Source organism: Canis aureus, chromosome 5 (genome assembly GCF_053574225.1).
Source record: "Canis aureus isolate CA01 chromosome 5, VMU_Caureus_v.1.0, whole genome shotgun sequence".
NCBI lineage: Eukaryota > Metazoa > Chordata > Mammalia > Carnivora > Canidae > Canis > Canis aureus.
The window spans coordinates 75,939,442-75,953,600 of NC_135615.1; the positions used below are offsets into that span (position 1 = coordinate 75,939,442).

The window sequence follows — 14,159 nt, forward strand, 5'->3', positions numbered from 1 at the left end:
AGCTTTTATAGATTCTAATAGTTTTGTCAACTTGGTTTTCCCATTCAAAAATCAGGGAGGCTCCTTCTGATGCCCAATCTCAAAGAGTTGAGAAATTAATAAAGAGTTTTTAATTCACAAAGCTATCCTTTAATCAGGCCTCAAGATTTTAGTAGAATGTTTCTTTAAATGTTCCTTGAGCAGCAGTGCAATGAGATGCTTCTGGGCAAAAGGGCTCCATATCTTATTAGATTTGATAAACACGGTATATCCTTTTGGAGACAGAGAATGCACAAATTAAAAAGGTCCCAGAAACACAGCAATACAGAAACTGTTCAACTTTTCCAAACATTTCGACCACAAGTTTTTCCCAAATAACATTACCATCTAGATACCTAATCTACAAATTACTTATATTTATAACTTCTATGTCTCAGAAGACTAGGAAAAGTTTGGCAAGATTTGAGATGTTGCCCATGAGTATAAGAATTTTAATCCTTTCTCATTCTAGATTAGAACGATATTGTGATGTGTTCAAAGAAAGCAGAGAGAATTTCTGCTCGCTCCTGCTATCTAGTTTAACATGTGTCTTGATTATTGGACTCTGACACATACACTGTTGAATTTAACTTTTAAGTCAGTCTATTTTAATGAGGCAAATTACTTAAACTTTTATTCTTGTATTTTCTATTCTGCATTTAAAAAACCACTTTATCCTCAGGTTATTTGCAGTGGTTCTACAGCTTGCTGTTTCAGCATAGGAGTCCTCAGCTCAAGTGCAATCTCATGCCAAGACTGTTCTGCACGAGGAATCCAATGGACTTGAAGCTGGGTACAAGGCCCCGGGGACCTGGGAGTCCAGTTCCCCCTGGAGGCAGTGCCAAGGAACACAGCTTGGAAAAGCCTCTATTAAAGGAGCAAAGTCCCTGGTTACTCTCCCTTAGTTTTTTGAAACAAACAAAACACTGACAATTCTAAAAACCTTTGAATCCTACTACTTTTCTCCTGAAAAATGGAAGATTTTCATTTAACCAAGTAGTGGAGCACGGTCACCTGGGATGGAGGCAGGAAACCATTATGTTTCCAGCTCCCGGTTAGCTACCATCCAGGTGTATGAATCTGGTGATGCCTCTTGGGTTGTTTACTTGTGAAGGCTTGTGTGGGGCTGTGGAAGCCACTGGATAGTCTGGTGTTTGGAACTGTTGTGCTGAGTTTTCACAGGGCTAGGGGTTGGGGGATACCCTTGGGTCTCAACTTCTCCCTCACCCCCTTCAAAGGAGCAGTTGTTTACCTTTTTGTTGGTAATTAGTTTTACATTAAACTTTATGTAAGGTTTCATTTGAAAGAAGAATAGAGTTCTTTGGCTTAAAAATAAGTATATATTTAAAAAAATCACTGCACTAGATAACTTTACAGTCATTTTTAGCTTCGACATTTGGATGTGGAGATTTTTTTTAAAACCAAGACAGAAAAAAAAAAAAAAAAAAAAAAAAAACCAAGACAGAAAATAAGCCTTTACCTGGAATGAATCATTTTTAACAGAGGATAAGCCAGGGTAAAAACTTTTCTCGATAAAGAACTCAAACCATCGTGGTTATTTTCCAGAGCTGGCAGTGAGTCACCACTTTTAGCTCTGGCGCAGCTCAGTATTAATGTTCAACTGCTATCTAGTTAAAGGAAAAAACTATTTCACTATTCTTTTGTGTGCTACTGCCTAAATATAAACGACATTTATTGAAAATACTACAAAAAACTCATTTCAGTGGGCGAATTTTTAAAAAAAATCCTAACTTTATTTTTATTAGCTTTAAAAACAATCTTGTTACAAGTAATCACAAGGATTCCAAAAAAATTACATTCTGCTTTTGTCACTTTGAGTGGACAATGGACATTTAAATGTCCTAAAAATACAGGATAGCCAAAGTTGACAATAACAAACTACTATAAACTATGGATTGTCACATCAAGCACACGAAAATACAGAATACATATATATAAATTACTGACCAGGTTTTCGAAGCACAATGAATATTCCCTACAATTTACAGTACCAGAAAAGTAATGTCCCCCAGAATGTAACACAAGATCACCAACATGTTCAGATAAAATAATAAATTCACCTCCTGGGTTCAATGAAGACAGAAGTCAAAGCTGGAGGACATGCATGATACAGCAGAAATGTAGATCGCTCCTCTCTGGGGCCCCCATCTCGGGGGCTGAGAAGCAGCGGGAAGAAGATGGCACAGTGACAGGATTAGCCACCTTTATCTCTCCTCAGTCTCCAGTCTGGTTTAGGAAGACTGGGGACTAAATAGAAAACAATATAGAAAAACATGTATTATCTGCATAGATATAGACCTTCCAGATGACAAGAATGAACATTCAGTCAATGCTATGCAGGAACTCCCAAGAGTCTGTAGGACATGATTTTGCTTCAAAAGGAAACAGTTTACAAGAGAGATCACACATGCCTAAGTTCAAAGAAGGTCCTTATGCTTTTGTTTACATGGAAGGAGACACTGATTCCACTCAATGTTAGTACCTCTTAACCTTGGCTGGAAACTTCTATTTTGAACATAACCATTTTTATAATGTTTTTGGTCAGTAAAACATCACAGTTGTTACAATTTTCTGTTGCTTTGTTGCCTGTGTATTTGGTATTAATAACAACGCTCTTCAAATTATTAACATTTCCTCCTGATTCCTGGATAGAGACAACAATGGCAGTCCAGTGAAGATGACCTGGCTGACTCACACCCCAAGGGGACGTTATAAAACAAATGTGTTTATCAAATTCTGGAACACAGTCCATAAACCTTATTCTTTAAATTTATTTAACCTTCTAAAAAGTGAGCTTCTGTAACAATGGACTTCCCACCCTAGCTAGGAGGCAACTAATTCCCTCATCTTTTCTTCCGTTTTATTGTCACGTTTATAAGTCACATGTTTCCTTTTGTAGAGAAGGATATACATGCAGGTGTGTAAAAGAGAAGCACAGTGAGAGAAAGGTTGACCAAGTTCACCTGCGTAACAGGTATGAAAGTATACAACTCCCAAGAAAAGAGAGATACCAGCAGACAAGGAACTTTGATGCACCAAAGAATTTTGTACATTTTCCACTGTTTAATTATGTCTGAGATCTTCCCTTTTAAAAATAAAACTGTGGTCCGTAAAAGAGTCTATATAAAAACATGAAGTATCGGTGAGTCTTTAATTTTTAACAGAGCTCCATTTTATGAGCGCCGAGTGCCAGTGTCATTGCACTGCAAACTGTCCAAATCCTATGAGATCTCAAGTTGCGTCATTAGAATCACATTTCAAGTACGACTATATATAATTTAAAATCTAGGAAAGCCCACATAAAATGTCAGCACAATTGCTGGCTACCAAAATAACATTATTTAAGTAGATTCCAATCCCAACAGTACAATGATAATAAAAACACCAAAACATGGAACATTGGTTTCATTCATGAAGTTACTAAGTCACTGCCTTCACTGGATGTTCCTTATTCACTGTATCCTTTCAGGGGAGATAGAATTCTTTTCCTTTTTTTTTTTTTTTTTCTATTTTCTTATGACAGGGATTCACTGCTTCTGAGAGGCCAATGCAAGAAGAAAGGAGCAAAAGCCCTCCTGGGGGATTTGGGAAGCCAACCCAGTCCCTGTGGTCTTCAAAATAAGATGTTCATCTCTGTTTTCTCATCTGTGTTACATGAGGAGTGGATTGTGTCATTTCTAGAGTCACCTTGGGCACTATGGCTGAGATTCTGAGGAAATCTAATCTCCACTTTCTATCACAACATTAAGAGATGGAGTCCCTGTGAGTGGGAAACAAAATGACTGTATTCTCAAAGAAGGACGGTGCTGTTCCTGCTCTGTCTCCTGGCAGCTCTGATTTGGACACACCATGTTCTATTTAAGCCTTTATGTTGAACTTAAAACTTCCTGCGCTCTCAAATCTGTGGATAGGTTTAGTGTATAAAGTATGAAGAAGCAAAACAAAGAAAATGAGTTTGCTCTCCCCCTGATGCTCAGGTCCTCAAGACAAGGGAATTGATTTTACTGATTCCATCTCTTAGCACCTTCAACTAGTTGATGCTCATACTAGTGCACTTTTTAAATGGGTTAATTTCCAGTTTCATCAGGTAGGTATTTCAAAAGAACCTAGAATGTAGGAGCCAATGCACTGCCACACTGCAGGTTTTGTTGACTATCCTTATTAAGTGTTAGGATTTTCTTATCCTTCAAAAATGCTTTTTCCGGGGGATCCCTGGGTGGCTCAGCGGTTAAGCGTCTGCCTTCAGCCCAGGGCCTGATCCTGGAGACCGGGGATCGAGTCCCACGTCAGGCTCCCTGCATGGAGCCTGCTTCTCCCTCTGCCTGTGTCTCTGCCTCTCTCTCTCTCTCTCTCTGTCTCTCATGAATAAATAAATAAAAATATATTTTAAAAAAATGCTTTTTCCGTAACACAAAGCATCATTTTCTTTCCTCACAATGCTCTAAATAATTTGATTCCTGAGATGAAATTATGATTTCTAAAGAGAACATGGCTACTATACTATTAGAGTTAAATCTAAGCAATAACTCAGTTTCCAAAAAGACAAATGTAACTAAACTTATTAAAAGGAACTTTGAGGGATCCCTGGGTGGCGCAGCGGTTTAGCGCCTGCCTTTGGCCCAGGGCGTGATCCTGGAGACCCGGGATCGAATCCCACGTCGGGCTCCCGGTGCATGGAGCCTGCTTCTCCCTCTGCCTGTGTCTCTGCCTCTCTCTCTCTCTCTCTCTCTCTGTGTGACTATCATAAATAAATAAAAATTAAAAAAAAAAAAAAAAAAAAAAGGAACTTTGAAAAAGTACATGAGACTCATCTCTTACAAGATGGTTACGTGAGCTGGATATGAAAAAGTCAAAAAAGGACAGAGACCATAATATTTGAGATACTGGTTGATTTCACCACATTTAAAAGTTAATTTTTTCTTTTAGAGTTCACCTTATGGAAATATTATACTAGAAAGAATGAAAATATTAATGTTCTCCATTCAGAAAATTTTAATATATGTATATATTAAATAATAAATATTTTGTATTTAGTACATAATTATTTAACATATATATTTTGGTTTAAGCTTTTCTTCAATTCAATACTCTAAAAAAATAAGGACAGAGAAAAAGAAATTTTGAGGTAATCTGCACTGCTTGACTTTAGAAACAGGTTATGTAAGTTTGGGATAGACTATTCTTTAATTGGAAGGAAGACCACGAAAGCCAAGCCAAATAATAAAACATCATGGATTTTGATCACTTAGAAAATTATAGCTAATAGATATTACCTAAAAGGAAATTTTAAAATCCCCCACTGTTGAAAATACATATATTTCCTGACATACAGGGTCCATTCTGCAAATGACAAGTTGGTATAACCAGATAAAACATTGGCTAAATGGTGAATTTAGAATGCAAAGTAAATTTATTAACTGGGTGCCAAATGACGATCTGAATTTAAGAAACTGCTTATGGGGGAATGCCTGGTTGGCTCAGTGGTTGGGCATCTGCCTTTGGCTCAGGTTGTGATCCCAGGATCTTGAGATCAAGTCCCATGTCAGGCTCCCCATAGGGAGCCTGCTTCTCCCTCTGCCTATGTCTCTGCTTCTCTCTCTCTCTCTCTCATGAATAAATAAATAAAATCTTAAAAAAAATAATAAACTGCTTATGGAATCACACATCTCAACTGAATTTATATTGAGGCTGAACAGTGGTGGACATACACAAATAGGAGAGCTTAACATTTCAGGTATTTGAGGGCAAGGAAAAATAGAAAAAAATAGAAAACTTTTTTTTTTTTTTTTTGGCAATATGGTTTAAGTCCTCAGAAATAAATCCTACCATAGTAAGAACCTCTAAACATGCTACCAAAAATGTGCGGACACTATGGCGTGAATTTCAGCATTCTTCTCTCTGTGTAGTGGCAGCCACAGCAGTTTACCAACCCAAACTCCTGTATGCAGCCCCTTCACGCACATACCAGGGAGCTCCAGATGTGAGATCAGAGAACAGAGATCAGCAGAGCCACCTGACCAGAGCAAAGTCTTCTTAGTTACAGGACTTTTCTGTAAAGGGACAGCAGAATCTGCACAGACCACACAAAGTTAAAAAGATGCTCGTTTCTGTGTTAGGAGCTTCAACTACCCACTCTGAAACACAAGTAAGAAACAATTCTGTTTTAGGGGAAAATGCCAAGTGTCAGCCAGGATAAAATATTGCACCAAAAACAAAGTCTCACTAACTGAATGATCTTGATTTCCTCCCGTCCTTCCCTGATTCACAGAAAAAGAATATGTGTGCCTTTTCTTTCAAAGCAAACTGGAAAGTATCTATACAATTAAAAAATGGTCTTCAGACAATCTTGTCATTACCTTTTCTAATTTACAGTCTCTGAATGACACACGCACAATATGTATAACATTAAAAAACTCAACCAGTGACCGAGGACAGTTGGATATGCTGTGGGCTAGCATGTGGTCACAGATGGCAGACTTTGGTCACCACCTGAGGTCGTGATTAGCCAAACTCACTGGTGGTATGTCCCGCTTCCAAAGTAGCAGTTTCCTGGGAGGGATGACGCATTCGGGACAGTGGGCTGTGCGTCACCTTCCTCTCTCAAGTAAGGGTAACAGGGAAGAGAGTAACATTACACCAATGTAACCCACTTGATTCCAGGAGTCAAAGTGAATTTGGCATTTCCTCTCCAAGGCTAAAGAAAGAACTACTTGAGAAAAATGACTCTCTATGAATTATTCTGTATTTCAGATCTCTTTTTGTGCAAAAAATTTCATGTGTATTGAATAACAACCTTTGATCAGTAGATAGATTAGTAGGAAGCTATTACACCATTACAAAATACCCACATTCGATTATTAGAATTTTAAGACTATTTTCAAATTCATAAAAATGGTACTGCACTCGGTGACTACAGCTTTAGTTTTTGGGTAGCCCATGCTATATGGAATTGGGGAAATTAACACTGCTGGAGGCAGCCAGGAATCAAACAAATTTCCTAATTTGCTACTGCTTAAAAATGGTCAAGAGATGCGACATGTTGGTGGCTAATCCTTTCATTTAAAGTGCTGTTCAGGATATCTGTTAAAATTTTGAACAGGTAAAATCAGCTGCTTCTCTCTGCTGTGATCCAGTGCCGGGGCAGTGGCAACACCTTGCCTCACCTATTCACAACCCCCAGCCTCACCTATACACACGTTGAGCAGCAGGGCACCGGAGGAGCACAGGCCTCTGGTGCTGAGCCCAGGAGGGCAGCTGCCTTACACCCCCCCCAGAGGCTTCACAGCGCCCCATCAAAGTTCTGGGGCTCACTCAGTGCTGCGGCTGGAGGTTCGGGGCGCCTTGTCTGGGTAATTTTCTGTTTGGGGTTTTTTGTTTCTTCTTCCTCTTCAGTTTCACTTTCACAGACATGAACCACCACACTTGGCGTCGACTCTGTTCCTGCATGGAGCTCGTATTTCTCTCCTGGGGAGGTAAGCAGCAGAAAGAGGAGTTTGTCTCTTGAAACTTCTTGTTCTATTCATATTTTAATTGATTACTGGTTTTTAAATCCTATGTCAGAGCATTTGATCTTGTTTTGGCATTAGAGATCTGATACTTTAAGGTTCTTATATAATTTTGTCCTTTGAAGAAATTAGCTAGTGAGGAGTAATGAGGTCTCGGGAGTTAAAATGGAAATGTTAATTACTGTTCTATGGACAGTATAAGTAAACTTGCTTAATTTCGGGATAGTTTCAGTTTTCCCTTGGGAGACATTTATAAGGCTCCAGGCAGCAATCTCTTTATTATAGGACCTCACACATCCATGACATTGCTCTAATATTTAAAAGCAAGAAGCCACTTCCCCCTCAAAATGCCTCTTGTAGACTCCCTTTATAAGATAGTCCCTTCCCAACATAACATTATTATAGGGGCAACTAGTCTGAAACAGCAATGGCACCGATTTCCTATATTATTTTAAAGGGATGAAAGAAATCAAAGATAAAAAAGAAGTAAAAAATAACTATAAGAGAAGAATTTGGAAGGAATAATATAGTATTGCCACCAATTCCTTGATATAAGTATTCAAAGTAGAAGTCTGTCTGGTACTTTATTGGGATGGGGGAGAAGGTAACTAACATTCGCTAATAGCTGTTATGTATTAGTAGAGCCTGTAGCAGTTAAAATTGTGGTTACATTTATTGAGTATCATGTATATATCACTTAATCCTTATTAAGCACACTGAAAGGTAGCTACTATGATTGCTATCTTAGATGAGAAAATGAGCTCAGAAACTGAAGCTAAGTAAATTGCTCAAAATCACTAAGTTAGCAGGGTGCCTGGCTGGCTAAGTCTGCGGAGCCTGCGATTCTTGGTCTCAGGGTTGTGGGTTTGAGCCCCACACCGGGCACAGAGATGACTTAAAAAAAATAAATTCTTAAAAAAAAAAAATCACAAAGTTAGCAAACCATAGAGTCTGAACCCAGGTTTGTGTGGCTGTATCTTCCACTCTGATCGTGGTCTTTAGTTGAAAAGTTTCTTGGGGGTGGGAATAGGAAATATGAGCTTGTTACCTGGTCCCAGTTTGGAGACTGCACAGAGTAAGTCGTAGTTTATAACTGGCATCGCGTCTTCCCCCTGCTTCCACCCCACCGGGGGCGATGCAGGTGGGGAGATGAGGAATTGTTTGACTGGCTGGGGCGGCAGTAAATACGACTTGTCCCGTGTTTCACTGGACATCTGTACCTGTGGGCAAGGAGGTGCTCAAAACCAGTTCATTTTCCTCTTTAGGCTAACTGTTACACCTCTTTGGAGAAAATGAAAGATTTCTCCTCAGCAGCCTGCGTCTCCCAGGGGCTGGGTCTGGGTCTGTGTGGTTTACCATCAAGTGTGTAGTACACAGCACAGTGCCTGCATGTACCAGGTGCTCAGTAAACGGCAGCTGAATGAAAACGTAAATTGATAAATAGATGAATGAACAATGAATGGTAATAAACCTGAATTTCAATTTTATCTATTTTTCTGAATTCCAATTTTAGAAGAGATTAGGTTAGATCATCTCCATCTCAAGCAGCTTCACCAAGAAAGATTCTGACAACATTCATTTACATTTTCATTTGGATCATGAGACAACTTTTTTTTTTTTCAGTTTGAAAGCTAAGACCAAAATACTTTGTTGAAGATAAAAACACCACTCCTAATAACTGAGTAGAGGTCTAATGCCTCTACATCATCAATTCTTCAGAGAAGAAACTCGTTTGAGAGTCCTAGCAAGCATAGCCAATTCTTGGTAACCTACAGGCTACTCCGCAATTGCAGAGCCTGAGCCAGCCTGTCTGCAGCGCTACACCACCTCCCTGGTCAGATCTAGGCTGGCAGCTATTTTCATGGGGGTGTCTCATGAATCACAGAACACAGAAAAGACTTCAGCGACTATTTTTCAACTCTCCCAAGGATGTCACAGCCGAGTGCCATTCTAGACACACAGGAGAAAAGTCAATTCACTGGTCTTAAGAGATTAGGGCTTAACCCTTATGGAACCCCAGCTGAGAAAAATTGCCAGAAAGATGAATTCCTTTAACTATTATCATGAGCAAAACAAAATTAGGAGGGCAAATATGCTTAGGAAGTATTTATATGTCTGTAAAATGAAGAAAAATATTTTTACATTACTTGCTGATTGGGATTGCTTAAAGAATCCTGATATAATACCCAAGAAAATGGAGAAGTGACCGTATTTCGGGAAGGAGAAAAAGAAGTTTCCTTCTGAGAGGATGCATCATGAAGTACCTGTGCAAAATACAGCTTCAGCTTCTTCCCATTGAAGTCTGTTTCGTTGAGTTCTATTCGTGCTCTTGCTGCTGCTTCTGGTTTGCTGAAATTTATTCTGACTCTTCTAAAGCTTTTAAACAACTGAAACGTCACCTGGTCATCGTAGACAGTGAAAAGTGCTTCAAATCTCTCCTAAAAATTGAGGAGCAGCAGAGCAGGGTGGGTGGGGGTGGGAAAGAAGGAAAACCTTTAGCCAAAGGAAATTTAAATCATAAACAGAAGTAATGGGATGGAACTCATGATTTACCATTTTTCCAAATAAGCATAGTTTTCCTACAGGTGTACAAGTTGTCATATGCTAAATTCTGCCATTTGCACTTACTTTAAAAGTAATTAACTCTATTATTTATCATATAGGTTCAAATTATAAAATGGATAAATGTAAAGTATCATAAAATAAATGTAAGCTATAAACAAAGATACAAACATGCATCACAGAACAAGAACACTGTACTCTTGAACTTCCCAGTGTGATAGACTCATTTTTCCCATCGCATTTCTTTCCTCCATCAAAGTAACCACTCCTGGTTTTTGTACTTATTATTCCCGTTAGAGTTTTATTTTTACTTGTATCCCTAAAGACTAAATCACATTGCATGTATTCTTCTGTAACTTTTTGGAAGCTTTTTTCCTTACATTTTGTTCCTAAGATTCTTCCTTGTTACTGGAAGTCATTCTTTTCTGCTGCTACAGAGTATTCCACTGTAGATTTATTTACATTATCTAATGTAGATACGATTTATCTAAATTTATCTAATTTCTCTAATGCTGCTGAAATGGAGTGCTCCGTACTTTCTGCTACAGTGGTGCTATGAACATTCTTGCCCACGTCTCTTGGTACCCAAATGCAAGAGTTCCTCTGATGGATATACCTGTAAATGGAATTCCAAGGACTTTGAGTTGGCACACCTTGAACTTTAGGAGATAAAGCCAAGTAGTTTCCCAACGTGTTTGTACCAGTTTACTCTCTATGAGCAGAAATATGTTCTAGTTGCTTCATATCTTTGCCAACACTTGATACTGCCTTTTTATTCACTGGGAGGAAGGGACCATGAAATGGGCTCTAAGTTTGGCTATCACTCATATTTCTCTGAATGAGTTTGAGCCTCTTTTAAAAAAAATATTTATTTGAGAGAGAGAGAGAGAGAGAACACAAGTAGGGGGAAGGCAAGGGGAGAGGGAGAAGCAGACTCCCTGCTGAGCAGGGAGCCCAACATGTGGCTTGATCCCAGGACCTTGGGATCATGACCTGAGCCAAAGGGAGACACTTAGTGGACTAAGCCACTCAGGTGCCCCAAGGTTGAGTCTTTTTGTGTTTATTGGTCATGTGGGACCCTCTAAATGTGATATGCTTCTCTGTATCTTTTGCCCGTTTTCCTACTGGGTTGTCATTTTTTATTGAGTCATGGAAGTTCCACAGAGATACTAATTCTTTGTCAATTATATGGGCCATTAAATAATTTATTGCAGCTCCTTCATTCTGGGGGTGTTTTGGGGTTTTTTTTTTTTTTTTTTTGAGAAACAAGCTTAAATTTGAACATAACTGAATTTATCACTTTCTTCTATGTTTTCTGTGTCTTAAGAAATCCTTCTCTATTTTGAGATCACATTGATGTTCTCCTAGGCTGCTTTCTCAAAGTATTATGGTTTTACCTTTCACATTTAAATCTTTCCTCAGCACAAATGATGTTTATGTATGAAATGCCCCTACCAGCAACCACTATCACATTTCTATCATTCTATGTAAGATTGTATTTTCTAGAATTGTATATCCTGGCTGTCTAGAATGGCAGAATTCTCTGAGATCTAGCTTCAGTGGAACATTTTACACAGATGTGCCTTTTTGACATCACTGGCTTTTAATTGAAGGACTTAGTCCATTGTGAGTACTGAAATTTTTGGAAGTCTACATCTTATCTACCTTTCTCAGATTTTCTTTTTTTAAAGATTTTATTTATTTATTCATGAGAGACATACAGAGGCAGAGACACAGGCAGAGAGAGAAGCAGGCTCCAAGCAGGGAGCCGGACGTTGGACTTGATCCCAGGACTCCAGGATCACACCTTGGGCCGGAGATGGTGCTAAACCACTGAGCCACCCAGGCTGCTCTCTCAGATTTTCTATATTCTTATTTCCCCCCTTTTTCCTTCTTTTCAATTGATTTTTTCTTTTTTTCTATTTACCCCCCTTGGATAACATTTCTGTGAAAGATGCTAATGTGTGCATCTAGCCCCTTCTCTAAAGATGCTTAATATCCCACAGCCATAGTCCATCTTTTAGAAAGGTAAAACAATGAAATCTTTCTCAAGGTTCATTTGGGAGTAGTAGGTCATTCCACAAAAATAGCATTTTTTTTTTTTTTGGTAAAAAGTAATAGTATATATATAACATTCTAAATATTTTGAGATAAAACAGAGCAGGAAAGAGGGAGTCATTCTATAAGGCTGAGAAAAAAAAAAAAAAGATCCTATTCCCCTTTGTTAATAAATTGAAATAATGAAAAAAGCTAACTTCAACTGCCAGATTAGCAACATTAAATTCTCTTTACTGGTCACTTTTATGCAATAGTTTAATAAATGAAATGTAACAAAACAGATAAAAGGAAACTCTCAACACCTTAAGAAATACTTCTTAGGCCTGCCAATGTAACATAATAAAATAACCTGTAAATTAGCTTGTTTTTGGTTTATGTGAAGATCCTTCAACTATTTGTTGATACTGAAGTAAAAATTGTTTGTTAACTTCTCTCAATTTTAACACTTCTACCACTTTGCAATATTTCTCCACTTTGACAAAATATAAAATAATTTGTGATCAAATATATATTTTCCTAATGTTCAAATATCCTTTATAATTTAGAAAACATCATCTGCTTAAAAATTATATTATTTTTGCTCATTCATGTAAAAAATATATATTAAGCAACCAACTGCATGTCAGACCTTATGCTAAGTGCTGGATTTCCAATGTACCACAAGCTGCTTCAAAGGGAAGTGAGTTTAAGATCAAGTTTGTTCTTATTTACTACATTATTTCTACACATTAAAGTAGTATGGATGAATAAATATTATAGACATAGTAAGAATTTTTAAATAGCACATTGGTTCTTAAAAATAAATGTATATATGTAAATATATTAAATAATTATTAATGCTTCTGGGCACATTTCAGATTTTCCTCAGCATCCATTAGAAAGATGGTTGGCTTCCTCACTTTTTAAGAATATTAGAATTGAGATGTTTTGAAATTATATTCCATTTAATTCTTGGTAGATGCTCACATTTTGAAAAATAGGTATTAAAATTCCTTGACTTGAGATAGTCAAAATATCCATACTGAGGGGCGCCTGGGTGATTCAGTTGGCTAAGCGTCCAACTCTTGGTCTCAACTCAGGTCCTGATCTCAGGATTGTGAGTTCAAGCCCCGTGCTGGGCTTGAAAGAAATGAAATATCAATACTAAAGGCAATGGAAATGGAATGTAGAAGAATGAATTAAGAATGGTTTATATTAGTATTTTGTCACTCTGTACATTAAACAGTTTCTCTTACTGAGGATAAAAGGACTATGTGTTTATTCCTAATTCCTACAACAATGAATTTTTTGTAGTTAGAATAACATGAAATCTTGCAAATGAAACCACTACTTGCTAATTACATCCTATTTCCTTTCAAAACATTTTTTTTCTCACTCCAGAAATATACTGTAACTGCATGTAACAAGCAGATGATAGCCATGGGCTCAATGGGTCTCTCTTTCTAAATTCAAACATCTGTGAATGGATTCAGAATTATACAAAAACAAAGCCATGCAAGGGCTGATCAGTAAGCTTTTCCTAAGTTTTGTTAGATCTTTCTCTTTCTCTCCATTTTCATGAATTATGTAACATGGTTTAAGAAATGTGTGATTTCTCCCAATGAGGCGCTACAGGGAACACCAATTAATGTGGAGGCAAAATGGATCAGTTTCCTTTTGAGGAACAAGGGGAGAGCCTCTGGCTGGTAGCTCTGCCCTTGCGGTATTCACAGGTACTAACAGGTGGATTCCTGAGGCTGCCCCTGACACTGAGCATAGCATGAAAGGGGTTCAGAAACTGCAGGGAGGAGGTCATGATCTATCCACACAGACTGAAAATAACTGGTGACAAACATTAATTCACTCAAAAAAAAAATCACGATTTTTCTCCTTAGAACTGTTTTAGAAATAATTCACTTTTCTACATTTCTGAATTCTTGAATGATATAAAACGAACACTATCCTAGAAATGGGTGATGCTTGCACATTTGCTCTGATAGGAAAATGAAGATCCCA

The 14,159-nt window shown here is 37.9% G+C and overlaps 1 protein-coding gene across 14 annotated transcripts in view; it reads right to left on the bottom strand.

Moving 5' to 3' along the window:
- RCAN3 (RCAN family member 3) overlaps positions 1-14,159 on the bottom strand; it is a 48,916-nt gene that overhangs the window by 12,315 nt on the left and 22,442 nt on the right. For 5 of the 14 annotated variants that reach the window (XR_013380531.1, XR_013380532.1, XR_013380533.1 and 2 more), the window contains exons 3-6: positions 9,809-9,982; positions 8,593-8,764; positions 7,351-7,503; positions 6,005-6,109 (exon numbers count right to left, since the gene is read on the bottom strand). Coding sequence is in view for 7 of the 14 variants with exons in the window: in XM_077899105.1 (XP_077755231.1) it covers positions 6,005-6,109; positions 7,351-7,503; positions 8,593-8,764; positions 9,809-9,982 (604 nt within the window). In the remaining 7 variants the exon portion in view is untranslated. Of the gene's footprint in view, positions 1-4,791; positions 6,174-6,759; positions 7,504-8,592; positions 8,765-9,808; positions 9,983-14,159 lie in introns of those variants that run through there. The other 9 variants (XR_013380534.1, XR_013380535.1, XR_013380536.1 and 6 more) reach the window with 5 other exon arrangements.